Source organism: Rhinatrema bivittatum, chromosome 8, assembly GCF_901001135.1.
Source record: "Rhinatrema bivittatum chromosome 8, aRhiBiv1.1, whole genome shotgun sequence".
NCBI classification, from domain to species: Eukaryota; Metazoa; Chordata; class Amphibia; order Gymnophiona; family Rhinatrematidae; genus Rhinatrema; species Rhinatrema bivittatum.
In genome coordinates, this window is record NC_042622.1 from 272146101 (window position 1) to 272166865 (window position 20765).

At 44.7% G+C, this 20765-nt stretch overlaps 1 protein-coding gene across 5 annotated transcripts in view; it reads right to left on the reverse strand.

Annotated features, from left to right (window-relative positions):
• The window catches only part of RFX2 (regulatory factor X2), a 705663-nt gene that overhangs the window by 192247 nt on the left and 492651 nt on the right, over positions 1-20765 (reverse strand). For all 5 annotated transcript variants that reach the window (XM_029610912.1, XM_029610911.1, XM_029610910.1 and 2 more), the window contains one exon: positions 847-998. In XM_029610912.1, coding sequence (XP_029466772.1) covers positions 847-998 — 152 coding nt within the window. The remainder of the gene's footprint in view (positions 1-846; positions 999-20765) is intronic.

Here is a 20765-nt window from a genome sequence, read left to right on the forward strand (position 1 = left end):
GTTATACAAACCCGAGAGGAATGGTCCTTGGGAGGTAAGCACAGAGTGAAAAGGTCCCCTGTGAAGGACTTTTACCTGGAGACACCTTCCCCGCAGATGAACATTAGCTATAAAGCCCTCACAGTAGTTAGGTATTTATACCTCTATAGGAGGCCCACCTAGTTACTCGAGGTGAGGTTTAGGTTGTAGTGTAGGGGTTAGGGGCCACTTTGACATTCAGAGTGAGACGTATGAACAGAACAGTACACTCTTGTGAAGATTTGATGTCCTTCGGAGTGAGGAAACTGACCCAAAGATGAGATTTGTACAATGTTCTCTCAACCTAGCTTGATGGACTCTCTACATCAAGCTAGACTGAGAGAACCATCAAGCTAGGTTGAGAGAACATTGCACAAAATCTCATCTCTGGGTCAGTTTCCTCACTCCGAAGGACATCAAATCTTCACAAGAGTGTACTGTTCTGTTCGTACATCTCACTCTGAATGTCAAAGTGGCCCCTAACCCCTACACTACTACCTAAACCTCACCTGGAATTACTAGGTGGGCCTCCTATAGAGGTATAAATACCTAATTACTATAAGGGCCTTATAGCTAGTCAGTCTCTCTCTCTCTCTCCCTCCCCATTCCCCCAGTGGTTGTAGGTAGGAAGTACAATAATTGTGGCACTTACTGCAAAGTGTGAAAATTTTATCGCACTCTGTGGAATACTTATGTGAAGCTCCAAGATAGCACACTTTGCAATAAATAGGCTATTACCATAAAACACACCCCTTTTCATATCGCATGAAATATTTACTGCATTTTGATAAATCCAGGCCTTAGATTTTTCATTTGGAAGATACTCACTGGGCACAGGTCTCAGGACATCAGGAATAAGGATCTCCACCAAAGCCTGGTACAGAATGTGGTCACAGCTCCGCATCCACTTCATAACAGGGTCATATTTACATAGGGCAATTAATGTATCCTTAGGGATGACACCGTCATGTTCTTCATCACTATAAAATAATGTGATGTACAGCATTAGTTAAAGGATAGTTCATGAAATGAAACAGATGTTCATCCTCATGTATGTATGCATTTAAGCTAATGAATAGAGTTATTCAAAAGTTTTCAAATAGAATGCTCTATTTCTTTTAAAACAATTATTAGAAAATCAGAATATACAAAGATATTCAGTTCAAGATGCTAAATACACCCAATGTCACTGTACTGAATTTTAAAAGACTCTCAAAACTTATCTTTTTGTTGATACTTTCCAATAATTTCATTCCCATTTCCTATTTTCTTAAGCCTCAGTTTTGAATTTTTGTTTTACTGTTATAATTGTTTTTATGAATGTTCTTACTGAACCCCGTCCCGAACATTGGAGGGGTGGGTAATAAATATTTTAAATAAATAAATGTGTTATGGATTTACCTTCCAGGAAAATTATTACTATCTGCTAACAAGGGGACTATAAGAAGTTCCATCCGTAAATCATGCATGACTTGGAGAGACTCGAGATTGGGCCTTTTCCATTGTTGGTGGAATTCCCTTCTGGAGAAGCTCCAATTAATTTCTTATTCGAAATAGTTCCAAAGGCAGTTGAAATAGGAAAATTAGTTCTTACCTGTTAATTTTCGTTCCTGTAGTACCACGGATCAGTCCAGACAGTGGGTTGAGCCTCCTTTCCAGCAGGTGGAGACAGACTAAAACTTGCAGGATGCCCTATATCAGGACAGAGCCTATCCTTTCACCCTTCAGTATAACGTATGTCAAAGCAGAAAACAATAAAACCAAGAATAGGATCAAGCAAGTAACCAAAAGCTCAATGGAGCAACCATAGAATAATGTAGAAGCATAGCATACCTATACGCTCTTGCATAAACTTGGTATAAAATAACCACCAAGGCTTCCAGTGTAAATGCTCAGTAATCTTGCACCAAGGAAAATATGAGATCTGCAGACCTGCAAGAAAACAAGCTTCGAGAGGACAGAAGACAGACAGGGAAGGGCGTATGGACTGATCCGTGGTACTACAGGAAAGAAAATTAACAGGTAAGAACTAATTTTCCTTTCCTGTACGTACCTGGATCAGTCCAGACAGTGGGATGTACCAAAGCTTCCCTAAACTGGGTGGGACTGAGACAGTCCCGCTCGAAGCACTTGCCTCCCAAAGGAACCGAACACCGGAGCGTGTACATCCAGACGGTAGTGCTGAGCAAAAGTGTGCAGAGACGTCCAAGTGGCAGCCCTGCAAATCTCCTGTGGAGAGACAGACTGACTCTCCGCCCAAGAAGTAGCCTGAGAATGCAGAGAATGGGCTTTCAGACCCTCAGGAAGTGGACGACCTTGACAAAGATATGCCGAGGAAATGGCTTCTTTCAACCACCGCGCAATCATGGTCTTAGAAGCCTGTTTACCCCGGTTGGGACCACTCCAAAGGACGAACAGCTGGTCCGAAACGCGAAAGTCATTGGTGACTTGAAGATAAAGCAAGACTCGCTTGACATCCAGTCGACGGAGGTCGCCCCCAGCCGTACCCGCAATCTCCTCCAGAGAGAACGCGGGGAGTTCCACCAACTGGTTGATGTGAAAAGCGGAGACAACCTTAGGCAAGAAGGAAGGAACCGTCCTGAGAGAGACCCCGGAATCAGAAAAACGCAAGAAGGGCTCCCGACAGGACAGCGCCTGAAGCTCAGAAATACGACGAGCAGAGGAGATAGAGACTAGAAAGACAGTCTTAAGAGTAAGATCCTTGAGCGTAGAGTGGCGAAGAGGCTCAAAGGGAGCCGCACAGAGAACACGAAGGACGAGGCTGAGACTCCAAGATGGACACGTGGCCCGAAAGGGAGGGCGGAGGTGTCTAACGCCCCTCAGGAAACGAATGACGTCCGGGTGAGCAGCCAAGGCATGACCATCCACCCGACCCAGGAGAGAGCCAAGCGCAGAGACTTGAACGCGTAAGGAACTGAAGGAGAGACCCTTAGAGAGACCCTTCTGAAGGAAAGAAAGAACCAAAGGAATCGAGGTGGAGCGCGCCGGGACGCCCGCCTCCGTACATGCGGACTCAAAGACCTTCCAGATGCGCACATAGGCCAGAGAAGTCGACTGCTTCCGGGCTCGCAGCAGGGTGGAGATGACCTCCTCCCTATAACCTTTGCGCCTCAGGTGACGCCGTTCAAAAGCCAGGCCGCTAGACAGAAGCGATCGGCCTGGTCAAAAAATACAGGCCCCTGCCGGAGGAGACGAGGGAGATGACTGAGGCGCAGGGGCCCGTCCATCACTAGATTGATGAGATCCGCGAACCTCGGCCTTCGCGGCCACTCGGGAGCGACGAGAATCACCGGACCCCGGTGGAGTTCGATTCTCCTGAGAACTTTCCCTACCAGAGGCCACAGAGGGAACACGTACAGAAGCACGTCCGCCGGCCAAGGGAGAGCCAGAGCGTCTACGCCCCCTGCGCCGTGTTCCCTCCAGCGGCTGAAGAACCGATTGGCTTTGGCATTGCGCAGAGTCGCCATGAGGTCGAGATGAGGAGGACCCCACCTGTCCACTATCAGAGCCATGGCCGCGTCCGAGAGTTCCCATTCTCCCGGATCGAGCGACTGCCGGCTGAGGAAGTCGGCTTGAACACTGTCTTTTCCGGCGATGTGAGAGGCCGCAAGGCACTGTAGGTGACGCTCCACCCAAGCGAGTAGGCAGCTGGCTTCTAAGGCTACCAGGGGACTGCGAGTGCCCCCTTGGCGATTGATGTAGGCGACTGTGGTGGAGTTATCGGACAGGACTCGTACTGCCTTGCCGCGGATCAGAGGAAAGAACTCCTGAAGGGCCAGGCAGATCGCCAAAGTTTCTTGCCTTTCCAGAAGTGTTACCTGTTCATGGAAAGGGGAAAGAGAGGCTAAGCCACATAGAGAACTTCAATGCATGGCTCAAAACTTGGTGAAATGAACAATGTTTTGTATATATTGGAGGCTGGGGCCATTTATGAAACAATCAAGAAAGCAAAAAGTCAGGTGGAAGAAAGGATTGCTTTGGGGTGTGGTAATCCAAAAGAGATGTATATGATGGGGGTAAAGGGCTGTTGTGAATGGAGCAAGAGAGGGACCTTGAGGTGATAGTGTCTAGTGATCTGAAGATGGTGAAGCAATGTGACAAGGCGATAGCTAAAGCCAGAAGATTGCTGGACTGCATAGAGAGAGGAATAATCAGTAAGAAAAGGGAGGTGATAATGCCCTTGTACAAGTCCTTGGTGACGCCTCAACCAAAGTATTGTGTTCAGTTCTGGAGACCGTATCTCAAAAGACACAGAGACAGGATGGAGGCTGTCCAGAGAAGGGCAACAAAAATGGTGGGGGGTCTCCATCAAATGACTTATGAGGAGAAGTTGAAGGATCTAAATATGTATACCCTGAACGAGAGGAGGTGCAGGGGAGATATGATACAGACCTTCAGATACCTGAAAGGTCTTAATGATGAACAATCAACAAACCTTCTCCGTTGGAAACAAATTAGTAGAACTAGGGGCCACAAAATGAAACTCCAGGGAGGAAGACTCAGGACCAACATCAGGAAATATTTCTTCATGGAGAGGGCAGTGGATGCCTGAAATGCCCAGAAGAGGTTGTGAAGACAAAAACAGTGAAAGATTTCAAAGGGGCATGGGATAAACACTGTGGATTCCTAGGGAATCAAGGATGGAAATGAAGAAGGTAACTTGCTGTGGCGCTTGCTACCCTTGGCCAGTGGGCCTTTATGCTGTTGCTGCAGCTCCAATATTATTCTTTGCTTTAACAGTAGGGGGAAAAAAAGGGGGGGGGGAGGGAATCAGACTAAAACAGCAGCCAATGGGAAAACAAGTTGGAGTGGGGGTAACTTGCTGATGCGGCTGTTGATGACATTGACAAATAAGCCTCATACTTTTGATGCTACCACAAGCTTGCTGGGCAGACGGGATGAACAGTTTTGATTCTCTTCTGCTATCACGTCTATGTTTCTATATTGGGGGTTACCGCTCAGGATCTGGGCGTCTTAGTGGACAATACTTTGAAATCCTTAGTTCAGTATGCAGTGGTGGTCAAAAAAGCAAATAGAATGTTAGAATTATTAGGAAAGGAATAGAGAATAAAATGGTGAATGTCATAACGCCTCTGTATCACTCCACGGTGAGGTCGCACCTGGAGTACTGTGTGCAGTTCTGGGCGCCACATCTCAAAAAAGATATAGTTGCATTGGGAAAGGAACAGAGAAGGGCAACCAAAATGATAAAGGGAATGGAAAAGCTCCCCTATGAGGAAAGGCTAAAGTGTTAAGCTTGAAGAAGAGATGGCTGATGGCGGGATATGATAGAGGTCAATAAAATCATGAGTAGAATAAAATGAATGCAATCAATTTGGTTATTTATTCCTTTAAAAAATACACAGACTAGAGGACAATCCATGAAGTTAGTAGTAACAAATACAAAACAAATTGGAGAAAATTGTTTTTCAAGCAACGCACAACTAAGCTCTGGAATTCATTATCATATGTGGTTAAGGCAGTTAGCATAGCTGGTTTAAAAAAAAAGATTTAGACAAGCTCCTAGAGAAATCCATAAACTTATTAACTAAGCAGACTTAAGGAATAGCCACTACTTATTACTGCACAATAACAGCATAGGATCTATTTATTATTTGGGATCTTGCCAGGTACTTGTGACCTGGCTTAGCCACTGATGGAAACAGGATACTGGGCTTGATGGACCCTTGGTCTGCCTCAGTATGGCAATTCTTATTTCCCTCAATACTCTTAAGTAAAAACATAAGAAGATATATTCTTGGTTCATCAGGATTAAATAGATTGATGGCCCGCTCCACAATGTTCCTTATATCTCTCCAATAAGCAGCAAAGACAGGACAAGCATACAGAATATGGGTAAAACAGCCTCTAAGTTTGACACAGAATAGATTGCTCCCAGAACTCCTTGCATCAGTCAACTTGTCATGCACATCTTGCTACATGAAATGATTCTGTAGCATGGACCTGCTCTTCAGGTGATGCATTGTCCTCATGCACAGAGGATGTGTCTCCAAGGGCTACTGCCCAGGAAAGAAGGGTTAGGTCAGCCGTCATAGTTGGTAATTTGATTATTAGGAAAGTAGATAGCTGGGTGGTTAGTGGGGGTGAGGATCACCTGGTAATATTCCCACTTGGTGCGAAGGTGGTGGACCTCACGTATCAACTAGATAGGATTTTAGACAGTGCTGGGGAAGAGCTGGCTGTCATGGTACATGTGGGCTCCAACGACATAGGAAAATGTGGGAGGGAGGTTTTGGAAGCCAAATTTAGGATCTTGGGTAGAAAGCCGAAATCCAGAACTTCCTGAGTAGCATTCTGTTCCACATGCAGGTCCCCAGAGGCAGGCAGAGCTCCAGAGTCTCAAAGCATGGATGAGACAATGGTGCAAGGAAGAGGGATTCAGTTTTATAAGGAACTGGGGAACCTTTGGGAAAAGGGGGGAGTCTTTTCCAAAGGGATGGGCTCCACCTTAACCAGGGTGGAACAAGGCTGCTGGTGCTAACCTTTTAAAAAGTCAATAGAGCAGCTTTTAAACTAAATCAAAGGGGAAAACTGACAGTCAATCAGCAGAGCATGGTTCAGAGGGAGGTATCTTCAAAGGATACTAATGAAGCATTGGAGTTAGGGCATCCCAACAGAGAGGTTCCAATAAAAGGAAAAGCAGTCCAACTGCCTATAATTAAAGACTCACCCTAGCTAAAAGATTCCAAATTATCCTCGACAACTGAAAAGCAGAATGTTGATACAAAGAAAAAACACAGAAGTCTAAGAATTAAGATGGAAGAGTTGTAATGAATAATGACAGACTTAATTGGCATTTCAGAGACATAGTGGAAAGAGGATAACCATGGGATAGTGCTATACCAGGGTACAAATTGTATGTCAATGATAGAGAGGAGCAACTTGGTGGCGGGGTAGTGCTTTATGTCCAGGATAGCATAGAGTCCAATGGGATAAAGGTACTGCAAAAGACTAATTACACAATTGAATCTTTATGAGTAGAAATCGCTTGTATGTTGGGGCAGTATAGTGATAGAAGAATACTACCATCCACCGGGCCAAAATGCTGAGATGGACAGTGAAATGCTAAGAGAAATTAGGGAAGCTAACCAAATTTGTAATACAGTAATAATGGGAGATTTCAATTACCCCAATATTTACTGGGTAAGTGAACATAAGAACATGCCATACTGGGTCAGACCAAGGGACCATCAAACCCATCATCCTGTCTCCAACGGTGGCCAATCCAGGACATAAGAACCTGGCAATTACCCAAAAACTAAGTCTATTCCATGCTACTGTTGCTAGTAATAGCAGTGGCTATTTCTAAGTCAACTTAATTAATATCAGGTAATGGACTTCTCCTCCAAGAACTTATCCAATCCTTTTTTAAACACAGCTACACTAACTGCACTAACCACATCCTCTGGCAACAAATTCCAGAGTTTAATTGTATGTTGAGTGAAAAAGAACTTTCTCCGATTAGTTTTAAATGTGCCCCATGCTAACTTCATGAAGTGCCCTCTAGTCTTTCTATTATCCGAAAGAGTAAATAACTGATTCACATTAACCCGTTCTAGACCTCTCATGATTTTAAATACCTCTATCATATCCCCCCCTCAGCCGTCTCTTCTCCAAGCTGAACAGCCCTAACCTCTTTAGTCTTTCCTCATAGGGGAGCTGTTCTATTCCCTTTATCATTTTGGTCGCCCTTCTCTGTAACTTCTCCATCGCAACTATATATTTTTTTAGATGCGGCGACCAGAATTTTACACAGTATTTATTGTATGGTCTCACCTTGGAGCGATACAGAGGCATTATGACATTTTCCGTTTTATTCACAATTCCCTTTCTAATAATTCCCAACAATCTGTTTGCTTTTTTGACTGTCGCAGCACACTGAACCATTGATTTCAATGTGTTATCCACTATGACGCCCTGATCTCTTTCTTGGGTAGTAGCTCCTAATATGGAACCTAACATTGTGTAACTATAGCATGGGGTTTTTTTTTCCCCATATGCATCACCTTGCACTTATCCACATTAAATTTCATCTGCCATTTGGATGCCCAATTTTCCAGTCTCAGATGGTCTTCCTGCAATTTATCACAATCTGCTTGTGATTTAATTACTCTGAACAATTTTGTATCATCTGCAAATTTGATTACCTTACTTGTCGTATTTCTTTCCACATCATTTATAAATATATTGAAAAGAATGGGTCCCAACACAGATCCCTGAGGCACTCCATTTAATCCTACTCTGTTTCCTGTCTTTTAGCCAGTTTGTAATTCACGAAAGGACATTGCCACCTATCCCATGACTTTTTACTTTTCCTAGAAGCCTCTCATGAGGAACTTTGTCAAATGCCTTCTGAAAATCCAAATATACTACATCTACCGATTCACCTTTATCTATATGTTTATTAACTCCTTCAAAAAAGTGAAGCAGATTTGTGAGGCAAGACTTGCCCTGGGTAAAGCCATGCTGACTTTGTTCCATTAAACCATGTCTTTCTATATGTTCTGTGATTTTGATATTTAGAACATTTTCCACTATTTTTCCTGACACTGAAGTCAGGCTAACTGGTCTGTAGTTTCCCGGATCACCCCTGGATCCCTTTTTAAATATTGGGGTTACATTAGCCACCCTCCAGTCTTCAGGTACATTGGATGATTTTAATGATAGGTTACAAATTTTTACTAATACTTCTGAAATTTCATTTTTTAGTTCCTTCAGAACCCTGAGGTGTATACCATCCGGTCCAGCTGATTTCCTACTCTTCAGTTTGTCAATCAGGCCTACCTCATCTTCTAGGCTCACCGTGATTTGGTTCAGTCCATCTGAATCATTACCCATGAAAACCTTCTCTGATACGAGTATCTCCCCAACATCCTCTTCAGTAAACACTAAAGCAAAAAAATCATTTAATCTTTCTGCAATGGCCTTATCTGCTCTAATTGCCCCTTTAACCCCTCGATCATTTAACGGTCCAACTGACTCCCTCACAGGCTTTCTGCTTCGGATATATTTTTTAAAGTTTTTACTGTGAGTTTTTGCCTCTACGGCCAACTTCTTTTCAAATTCTCTCTTAGCCTGTCTTATCTATATCTTACATTTAACTTGCCAACTTTTGTGCATTATCCTATTTTCTTCTGTTGGATCCTTCTGCCAATTTTTGAAAGAAGATCTTTTGGCTAAAATAGCTTCTTTCACCTCCCCAATTAACCATGCCGGTGATCGTTTTGCCTTCTTTCCACCTTTCTTAATGTGTGGAATACATCTGAACTGTGCTTCTAGGATGGTTTTTGGGGTTTTTTTGTTTTGTTTTTTTAACAATGACCACGCCTCTTGCACACTTTTTACCTTTGTAGCTGCTCCTTGCAGTTTTTTTCTAACTATTTTTCTCATTTTATCAAAGTTTCCCTTTTGAAAGTTTAGCTCGAGAGCCTTGGATTTGCTTACTGTCCCTCTTCCAGTCATGAATTCAAATTTGATCATATTATGATCACTATTGCCAAGCGGCCCCACCACCGTTGCCTCTCTCACCAAATCCTGTGCTCCACTGAGAATTAGATCTAAAATTGCTCCCTCTTTTGTCAGTTCCTGAACCAATTGCTCCATAAAGCTGTCATTTATTCAAAGAAACATAGAAACATAGAAGTGACGGCAGAAGAAGACCAATGGCCCATCCAGTCTGCCCAGCAAGCTACGCAGTTTATCCATTTTCTTTTCCCCCTTTTTTCTCCCTCCCACCCGTCTCTATTGGCTTCCAGCACCCTCCGGCCCCAATTCCCTTCCACCAATGCAGAAAGCAGCGCCATCCCAGTGAACATCCAGCTCAATCAGGGATAGCAACCGCCGCAACCAGCAGGCCACACCCCTGCCCCTTACCCACCCTTGTTTTGTTTGCTTGTTTGTTTTTTTTTTTATTTTTTTGAGATGGCAGCCTTCCATCCTTCCGCTCCGTGAAGGTGGAACACCAACCACTGGCCACTGGCATCCCGCTCCGTGAATGCCTCTGTGGCTACTGCCGCTCCGTGCAGTGTTTTGTTGCATGAAAGTGGAACACCAACTACTGGCCACTGGCATCCCGCTCCGTGAATGCCTCAGTGGCTACTGCCGCTCCGTGCAGTGTTTTGCTGCCTGAAGGTGGAACACCAACTACTGGCCACTGGCATCCCGCTCCGTGAATGCCTCAGTGGCTACTGCCGCTCCGTGCAGTGTTTGCTGCCTCCTCTCTATTTATGCCCACTAGACTTGATGGATCCACAGTGTTTATCCCACGCCCCTTTGAAGTCCTTCACAGTTTTAGACTTCACCACTTCCTCCGGAAGGGCATTCCAGGCATCCACCACCCTTTCCGTGAAGAAATACTTCCTGACATTGGTTCTTAGTCTTCCTCCCCGGAGCCTCAGCTCGTGACCTTTGGTTCTGCTGATTTTTTCCCTACGGAAAAGGTTTGTCGTTGTCTTTGGATCATTAAAGTTTTTCAAGTATCTGAAAGTCTGAATCATATCACCCCTGCTCCTCCTTTCCTCCAGGGTGTACATATTTAGATTCTTCAATCTCTCCTCGTATGTCATCCGATGAAGATCCTCCACCTTCCTGGTCGCCCTTCTCTGTACCGCCTCCATCTTGTCTTTGTCTTTTTGTAGATACGGTCTCCAGAACTGAACACAGTACTCCAGGTGAGGCCTCACCAAGGACCTGTACAAGGGGATAATCACTTCCCTTTTCTTACTCGATATTCCTCTCTCTATGCAGCCCAGCATTCTTCTGGCTTTTGCTATCGCCTTGTCGCATTGTTTCGCAGACTTCATATCATTAGACACTATCACCCCAAGGTCCCTCTCCTGCTCCGTGCACATCAGCCTTCCCCCCCCCATCAAATACAGTTCATTCGGATTTCCACTCCCCATATGCATGACTTTGCACTTCTTGGCATTGAATCTCAGCTGCCATATCTTTGACCACTCTTCCAGTTTCCTTAAATCCCGTCTCATTCTCTCCACTCCTTCCGGCGTGTCCACTCTGTTGCAGATCTTAGTGTCATCCGCAAAAAGACAAACCTTACCTTCTATCCCGTCCGCAATGTCGCTCACAAAGATATTGAACAGGACCGGTCCCAACACCGATCCTTGCGGTACACCACTTAAAACCGCTCTCTCTTCAGAGAAAGTACCATTTACCATCCAAGAACTTTATTTCTCTAGCGTGTCCTGATGATACATTTACCCAGTCAATACTGGGGTAATTGAAATCTCCCATTATTACCGCACTACCAATTTGGTTAGCTTCCCTAATTTCTCTTAGCATTTCACTGTCCGTCTCACCATCTTGACCAGGTGAACGCTAGTATACTCCTATCACTAGTCTTCCCCAAAACACAAGGGATTTCTACCCATAAAGATTCGATTGTGCATTTAGTCTCATGCAGGATGTTTATCCTGTTGGACTCTATGCCATCCTGGACATAAAGCGCCACACCGCCTCCCGGGTGCTCCTCTCTGTCATTGCGATATAATTTGTATTTTTATTTATTTTATTTATTTATTAACTTTTATTTACCGACATTCGTGGAGCACATCATGCCGGTTTACAATGAACTCAGGTGGGAGATACAGTAAAACGAATAAACAAAATAAAATAACATTAAAACAATATAATAATACTAACACAACAACAAGGTATAAAAGGAACAAAAACTATAAAATCTATAAAAAACTATAAAGCAATGAACCAAGGGAGCAGATAGTCAAGGGAGAGTAGGGAGGGAGAGGAGGGGAAGGTAGGCTGGTGGCAGGGCGAGGGGAGAGGAAGGGAGGGGTAGGGGTAGGAGGGGGGTGGGGAAAAAAGGGGGGGGTGAGGTGTAGGAGGGAGAGAGGCATAGTTCAAAGGAAGTAAAAGAAGAAATTAAGAATGAAGAGAGGAAGTTATGTATAGGTGGTTTATATACAAAAGAAAAACTTAACTACGTAGAATTACGGGAGGGTTGGAAGGCGGTGAGCACTGGGGAATCACTGGGAAATAAATTTTTCAAGGGTACAAAGGAGGAGTAGCGGGGAGGGGGAATGTTGAGGGTAGAGAGTAGAGAGTCGGCCAGGTGAAAGGAAAATGAGGGAGAGGCTGAGGGGGAGGAGAGGAGGGAAAAGTCGTGCGAAGGGGGAGGGTGAAAGGTGGAAGGCTGGGTAGGGGGGGGAACTAAGGGGGGGGAGCAGGGGTGTAAGGTCGAGCAGGGGGAGCTGAGGGGGGAAATGTTAGGTTTGGTTTGTGTCAGGGTAGGCCTGTCGGAAAAGCCATGTCTTGACTCCTTTCTTGAAATTGTGAATGGATGTCTCTTGGCGTAAGAGGGTGGGGAGGGAGTTCCAGAGGGTGGGGCCAGCAATGGAGAAGGCTCTCCCTCTGGTATGCGTTGAATGTGCTGCTTTGAGGGGTGGGATGTGGAGAGTGCCTGTATGGGTTGTTCTTGTGGGGCGGTCGGAGGAGCGGAAACAAGGCATTTCATCGAGCCAGGTGTGATTGTGTTTATGTAGGGAGCTGTGAAGGATGGTGAGGGTTTTGTATTGAGAGCGGTAGGATATTGGCAACCAGTGTAGGTCCTTTAGTATGGGGGTGATATGGTCCTTTTACGTGTACCGGTTATGATTCTAGCCATGGAGTTTTGAAGAATCTGAAGGGGCTTGATGGTAGAGGCAGGTAGACCTAGTAGCAGGGAGTTACAGTAGTCTAGTTTCGTGAGCATGGTGGTCTGTACGACTGTGCGGAAATCGTGGGTGTGGAGGAGGGGTTTGAGTTTTTTTAAGATGTTGAGTTTATAGAAACCCCCCTTTAGGAGAGATTTGATGTGGGGTTTAAAGCTTAAGTGTTGATCTATGAAGACGCCCAGGTCTCTTACAAACTGGGTCTGAGAGAGGGCTGTAGTAGTAGTGTGGGTAGTGTTTTGTTGCAAGGGGAGAGTGAAACGTTCAGGCTGATTTGAGATGACGAGTACTTCTGTTTTGGAAGTATTTAGAGCTAAATGGAGCTTGGATAGCAGGGCGCTTATAGTGGCGAGGTAAGATTCCCAGCGTTGCAAAGGTTCGTTTATGGACCCTTGAAACGGGATGAGGATCTGCACGTCATCCGCATATAGGAAGAATTTTAGGCCTAGATCGGAGAGGAGGTGGCATAGGGGTAGGAGGTAAATATTAAAGAGGGTGGAGGATAGGGATGAGCCTTGAGGTACACCTTGTGTGATAGGTATGCGTGAGGATTCGTACTTGTCGATTTTTACTAAGTATTCTGTGTGTGAGGTAGGAGGAGAGCCATGAGAGGGCTGTACCGGCGATACCTATTTCTGCTAGGCGGGTCATTAGTATTTGATGGTTGACTGTATCGTAGGCAGCTGAGATGTCTAGTAGGGCGAGTAGGTACGAGTTTCCATGGTTCATACCTTTGAGTATAGTATCTGTCATGGCCAGTAGTAAGGTTTCGGTACTTCGGGCTTTACGGAAACCGAACTGTAGAGTGTGGAGGATATTGTGGTCTTCTAAAAAGTCCGTCAATTGTTTGTTAATAACCCTTTCTAGGACTTTGGATAAGAAAGGGAGATTGGAAATCGGACGGTAGTTGGCAGGATCGGTGGGGTCGAGGGTGGGTTTTTTTTTTAGGAGGGGCTTAACTATGGCCAGTTTGAGTGGGTCTGGGACACTGCCTGCGGTAATAGAGCAGTTGATAAGGTCTTTAATAGGTTTGGTGATGGTGGGGGTAATGGAGAGGAGGGTTTTTGAGGGAATGGTGTCAGAGGAGTGTGTGGCGGGTTTCATCTTTTTTAGGATAGCTTCTACTTCTATGTTGGTGGTGAGGTCAAAAGCTCTAAGAGTGATCTTTTTGTCATTGGGGATAGGGGCGAGGGGGGTGGTGTTGGCAGGGAAGCGAAGTAGGATATTGTCGATTTTGTTTTTGAAATAGAGAGCTAGTTCTTCACATCTTTTGTTAGAGACGGTTTTGTTGAGAGAGGGTGTATTAGGGTTGGTGAGTTCTGCGACATAAGTGAATAAGGTATTTGCATTAAATTGGTAGTCATGGATCTTTGCTGCGTGGAAATCACGCTTGGTTTGGGTAATCGCATGCCGGTATGCGTGCAAGGTGTTGCTGTAGGTAGCTTTAAGAGTGGCAGATGGTTGTTTGCGCCAGGCGCGTTCTTTAGCTCTTAAGTCTTGTTTCATGGTTTTTAACTTGGTGGAGAACCATGGTTTCTTTTTCTCACAGTGTGCAAGGGGTATTTCTTTGTGGATGGTGGGGCATAGTTCGTTGGCTATGGTCGTTGTGAGATTGTTCCAGGAGTGAAATGCAGTGTCTGGATTGGTGAGGTCAATGTTGTTGGTTATTTTGTCGAAAGCTAGGGTAAGCTCTTCTGTGCTACAGTGTTTACGGAAGGAAATGGTTTTGCGGAGTTTTTGTGTGGAAGGTGTGGGGGATTTGGTTTCAAGGGTGGCATTAATGAGGAAGTGGTCGGACCATGGTACCGGGGTGACTACAGGGGGGGTGGCAATGGTTATTTTAGAGTTCACAAAGATTAGGTCAAGTGTGTGGCCCGCTTTGTGTGTGGGTTCGGTGATGATTTTATTTATTTTATTTTTATTTATTTTTAATTTTTATATACCGGAATTCCTGTATACAATACAAATCAATCCGGTTTACAAGTAACGAAAAGGTTGCCCTGGTCTGGGAGGTTAGACCGGGGTTTTTTTTACATGGAACATTGAACAATAACAATCAGCCATTGAACCTTATTACAACTATTTAACCTTATTACAATGAACATTGAAAGTAATAATAATTATATTTAACAAATTTAACAATTAACAAAACCTTAACCGTGTAATGAATAGTATGTGTGAGTTCATCTTTTTACAAAAGATGATTTGATTGAATGATTTGATTGAAATGATTTGATTGAAACCCAGGGCTTTGAGGGTGTCTAGTAGAATCTCGCAGGCAGGGGTGGTGGGGTGGGAATCTACATAAGAACATAAGAAAAAGCCATACTGGGTCAGACCAAGGGTCCATCAAGCCCAGCATCCTGTTTCCAACAGTGGCCAATCCAGGCCATAAGAACCTGGCAAGTATCCAAAAACTAAGTCTATTCCATGTAACCATTGCTAATGGCAGTGGCTATTCTCTAAGTGAACTTAATAGCAGGTAATGGACTTCTCCTCCAAGAACTTATCCAATCCTTTTTTAAACACAGCTATACTAACTGCACGAACCACATTCTCTGGCAACAAATTCCAGAGTTTAATTGTGCGTTGAGTAAAAAAGAACTTTCTCCGATTAGTTTTAAATGTGCCCCATGCTAACTTCATGGAGTGTCCCCTAGTCCTTCTACTATCCGAAAGAGTAAATAACCGATTCACATCTACCCGTTCTAGACCTCTCATGATTTTAAACACCTCTATCATATCCCCCCTCAGTCGTCTCTTCTCCAAGCTGAAAAGTCCTAACCTCTTTAGTCTTTCCTCATAGGGGAGTTGTTCCATTCCCCTTATCATTTTGGTAGCCCTTCTCTGTACCTTCTCCATCGCAATTATATCTTTTTTGAGATGCGGCGACCAGAATTGTACACAGTATTCAAGGTGCGGTCTCACCATGGAGCGATACAGAGGCATTCTGACATTTTCCGTTTTATTTATCATTCCTTTTCTAATAATTCCCAACATTCTGTTTGCTTTTTTGACTGCCGCAGCACACTGAACCGACGATTTCAATGTGTTATCCACTATGACACCTAGATCTCTTTCTTGGGTTGTAGCACCTAATATGGAACCCAACATCGTGTAATTATAGCATGGGTTATTTTTCCCTATATGCATCACCTTGCACTTATCCACATTAAATTTCATCTGCCATTTGGATGCCCAATTTTCCAGTCTCACAAGGTCTTCCTGCAATTTATCACAATCTGCTTGTGATTTAACTACTCTGAACAATTTTGTGTCATCTGCAAATTTGATTCTCTCACTCGTCGTATTTCTTTCCAGATCATTTATAAATATATTGAACAGTAAGGGTCCCAATACAGATCCCTGAGGCACTCCACTGTCCACTCCCTTCCACTGAGAAAATTGCCCATTTAATCCTACTCTCTGTTTCCTGTCTTTTAGCCAGTTTGCAATCCACGAAAGGACATCGCCACCTATCCCATGACTTTTTACTTTTCCTAGAAGCCTCTCATGAGGAACTTTGTCAAACGCCTTCTGAAAATCCAAGTATACTATATCTACCGGTTCACCTTTATCCACATGTTTATTAACTCCTTCAAAAAAGTGAAGCAGATTTGTGAGACAAGACTTGCCCTGGGTAAAGCCATGCTGACTTTGTTCCATTAAACCATGTCTTTCTATATGTTCTGTGATTTTGATGTTTAGAACACTTTCCACTATTTTTCCTGGCACTGAAGTCAGGCTAACCGATCTGGAGATTAAAGTCCCCTAGTATAATGGTAGGAAGGTCTGTTTTGATGTTGACTGTGACTGTGAAATATTCAGTGATGGGTGAGGGATCTTGTTCAATTAGGCCTGGGGGGGCGTAGACTAGGCGTAGACTAGGCAGATTTGTAGGGATTTGGATGTAAATAGTGCAATTTCTAGTTTGGGTGGGGGTTGAGTAGATTGTAGTTTGAGGCTAAGACTTTTTTTGGCTGCCAAGAGTAGACCCCCACCTCTCTTTTTTAGTCTTGGGATGGAGAGGAGGTCGTATGTCTTTGTTGGGAGTTGGTTAAGGAAAACTTGGTCAGTGGTTTTTAACCAGGACTCGGTAATGGCACATAGGTCGGGGTTGTCGTCTGTAAGCAGGTCATTTAATATCGGTCCTTTTTTTTGGGTGGATTGGGCATTGAAGAGGGTAATGGCTAAGGTTGTTAAACCTAGGAGTTGTGAGAAAGGTGGGGTCGTGATAGGTATGAGGGATTTGTGAGGGTTGGGTGGGTGGGGGGGTATTATAGGGGGCTTTCGTAGTAGCTGGCGGTGCCGTCTTGGGATGGGGAATAGGCACATGGTTCTAGTAGTAGGGAGGGGACTGAAGTAGTGTGGACTTAAAATGAACACCAAAAAACACAGGGTGGGGGCTGTGGTGATAGTTGGAGTAGTAGTGTAGGAAACACAGATGAATTACAAGGCAGGAAAGGTTATAATGATATATAGGGTACACTCAAAAGCATGGTACGTTCGAAAGTAGCGTTAGATGAATCAAAAGAGTGGTTGACGATAGTTTGCGTAGGGCGAGCAAATTACAATGAAAAAAGCACTTTCCCATTGATTGTCCTCCATCCACCATGTCTCTGAGATGCCAATTAAGTCTATGTCATCATTCACTGCTATACATTCTAATTCTCCCATCTTCTTAGACTTTTGGCACTAGCATGCAAACATTTCAAAGTTTGTTTTTTGTTTGTATTTTCATTCTGCTTTTTAATTGATAGGGATAAGTTAGAATTTTTTAGCTCAGGTGAGTTTTTAGTTACAGGCACTTGGGCTACTTTTCTTATTATTGAAACCTCACTGTCGGGATGCCCTAATTCTAATGCATCATTAGTATCCTTTGAAGATACCTCCCTGCGAACCATGTGCTGCTGAGCGACTGTTGGCTTTCCCCTTTGCTCTAGTTTAAAAGCTGCTCTATCTCCTTTTTAAAGGTTAGCGCCAGCAGTCTGGTTCCACCCTGCTTAAAGTGGAGCCCATTCCTTCGGAAGAGACTCCCCCTTCCCCAAAAGATTCCCCAGTTACTTACAAAACTGAATAGCTCTTCCTTGCACTATCATCTCATCCACGCATTGAGACTCCAGAGCTCTGCTGCCTCTGGGGATCTGCGTGTGGAACAGGGAGCATTTCAGAGAATGTTACCCTGGAGGTTCTGGATTTAAGCTTTCTACCCAAGAGCCTAACAGGCCGATACAGTACAGTGCGCTCTGACGGAGCGCACTGTTAGCCTGCCATTGGACGCGCGTTTTCCTCCCCATGTTGATGGCCCTATTAGGTATGCACGCGGGATACAATAAGTAAAATGTGCAGCCAAGCTGCACATTTTACTTTCAGAAATTAGCGCCGACCCAAAGGTCGGCACTAATTTCTTCCAGCGCAAAGAAAGTGCACAGAAAAGCAGTAAAAACTGCTTTTCTGTGCACCCTCCAACTTAATATCATAGCGATATGGCTTCCAGAACCTCCCTCCCACATTTTCCTATGTCGTTGGTGCCCACATGTACCATGACAGCCGGCTCTTCCCCAGCACTGTCTAAAATCCTATCTAGGTGACGCGTGAGGTTTGCCACCTTCGCACCAGGTAGGCATGTTACCAGGCGATCCTCACGCCCACCAGCCACCCAGCTATCTACATTCCTAATAATCGAATTACCAACTATGACGGCCGACCTAACCCTTCCCTCCTGGGCAGTAGGCCTTGGAGAGATATCCTCAGTGCGAAAGGACAATGCACCACCTGGAGAGCAGGTCCTTGCTACAGGATCCTTTCCTGCTGCACCAGGTTGATGCTCTCCAATCATGAGTCCTTCTTCCTCCAAGGCAGCATCAGGGCTGCCAGTCTGAAGTTGGGACTTGGCTACTATGTCCCTGAAAGTCTCATCTATATACCTCTCTGTCTGCCTCAGCTCCTCCAGGACTGGCACTCTAGCCTCCAGAGATCGGACTCGTTCTCTGAGAGACAGGAGCTCTTTGCATCGCATGCATAATTTCTCACCGGCAGGTAAAACATCAGGATATGCTAGACTGATTAAGTTCCTAGATGGAATGACAGTTTTATGGAGCAACTGGTACAGGAATTGCAAGAGGGGAAGCAATTTTTGATCTAATTCTCAGTGGAGAACAGGATTTGGTGAAAGAGGTAACTGTGGCAGGACCGCTTGGCAATAGTGACCATAACATGATCAAATTTGAATTACTGACAGGAAAGGGGACACTAAATAAATCCATGGCTCTAACACTAAACTTTCAAAAGGGAAACTTTGACAAAACAAGGAAAATAGTTTAAAAAAAAAAAGGTGAAGCTACAAAGGGAAACAGTGTACACCAGACATGGACACTGTTTAAAAATAGTATCTTAGAAGTGCAGTCCAGATGTATTCCCAGCATTAAGAAAGGTGGAAGGAAGGTCAAACAATTGCTAGCATGGTTAAAAAGTGAGGTGAAAAAGGATATTTTAGCCAAAAGATCTTTATTCAAAACTTGGAGGCAAGTTAAATGTAAGACATTGATAAGACAAGCTAAGAGATAATTTAAAAATAAGTTGGTTGTAGAGGCAAATGTTATGATTTCTCCCGTAGCTAGAGCTACGGGAGGCCTCTCACCTTCCTCTGAAGGCCACTCCGAAGCCAGGGCCTCACCTGATCTGGTTGCCCAGGTTTTGCACCATGGCCTGGGAGGCCTTCGACATCCTCGGGACCTGCCTGAGGCCTGCTTCAATCTTTGCCTGGACTTCCTGGTTTGGGCCACGCCCTTCTCCCTAGGGGTCGGCCCGCACCTCTTCTCTCTAGTTCAGAGCTTTCCAAAGTGTGTGTCGGGACACATTAGTGTGTCGCCTGTAGTGTGGAGGTGTGTCGCCCGGTCCACAGGGCCGGCGGAAGCAGGGAACTATAGCAGGAAGATCGGCGGGCAGTGGTGGAGATTACATCACCACGGCCCGAAGAAAAGGGTCACGTTCACTCCTCCTCCTTCCTGCCTGTGCAGCCCTGGAAGAAAAACGTTGCCGGAGCCGCGTGGGCAGGAAGGAGGAGGAGCATCTGCTGCGTACAGAAGAAGAGCAGCATTAATGGGCCGTTGCGGATCCCACGTCGCGACGGCCCGAGAAGAGGAGGAAACCCGATAGCAGGGCCGCTGCGGATCCCACGTTGCGGCAGCCCGAGAAGAGGAGGAAACCCAATAGCAGGGCCGCTGCAGATCCCATGTCACGGCCAGGGAAGATCAGGGCCTCTGAAGAGCCCATCCTTCGGCAACCCATGCAGAGGGACAGCATGTGCCAGTGAGAGCCTGTGCTTGAGCAAGAGAGCATGTAGGAGTGAGAGAGCCTGTGTGTGTAAGAGTGAGACAGCATGTGCACGAGAGAGACAGTATGTATGAATGTATGAGAGAGAGGCATGTGAGAGTGAGAGCTGTGGATGTGTGAGATTGCATGTGAGTGAGAGCCTGTGTGTGTGAGAATGTGTGAGATAGCGTGTGAGCATGAGAACCTGATTATGTGTTTGAGGGAAGACAGATGGAGAGAAAAGAAATAGAAAAAAAGACCCTGTAAAAGGAATTGGCAAAAAAACAAGAAAGGAAAGGTGGGAAAAAAAGCCTGTGACCAACTGATTAGAAAACTAAGATCAGACAGCAAAGGTAAAAAAAAAAATTACTTTTTAGTGATTGGCATATGTAATCTTTGGGAATGTGCAAGAGTAGCACTTTCTCTATGCTGATCTCACAATGTACGAGATCAGCATGGAGGAAGTGGAAGCCTGCAAATATTTATTATGAGATAGGTTGTGTTGTGAAACATTTTATTTATGTATATATTTAAGGAAACATACATAAATTGTTGAAATACATTTTGTTCGTTTAACCTTTAACTTCTGGTTTGCTGGTAGACTGAATTACTGTGTCACGAAATTATGTTTGTCTAAAAAGTGTGTCACCAACATGAAAAGTTTGGAAAGCTCTGCTCTAGTTATAGGGCCAGCCAGGTGTGGCCCAT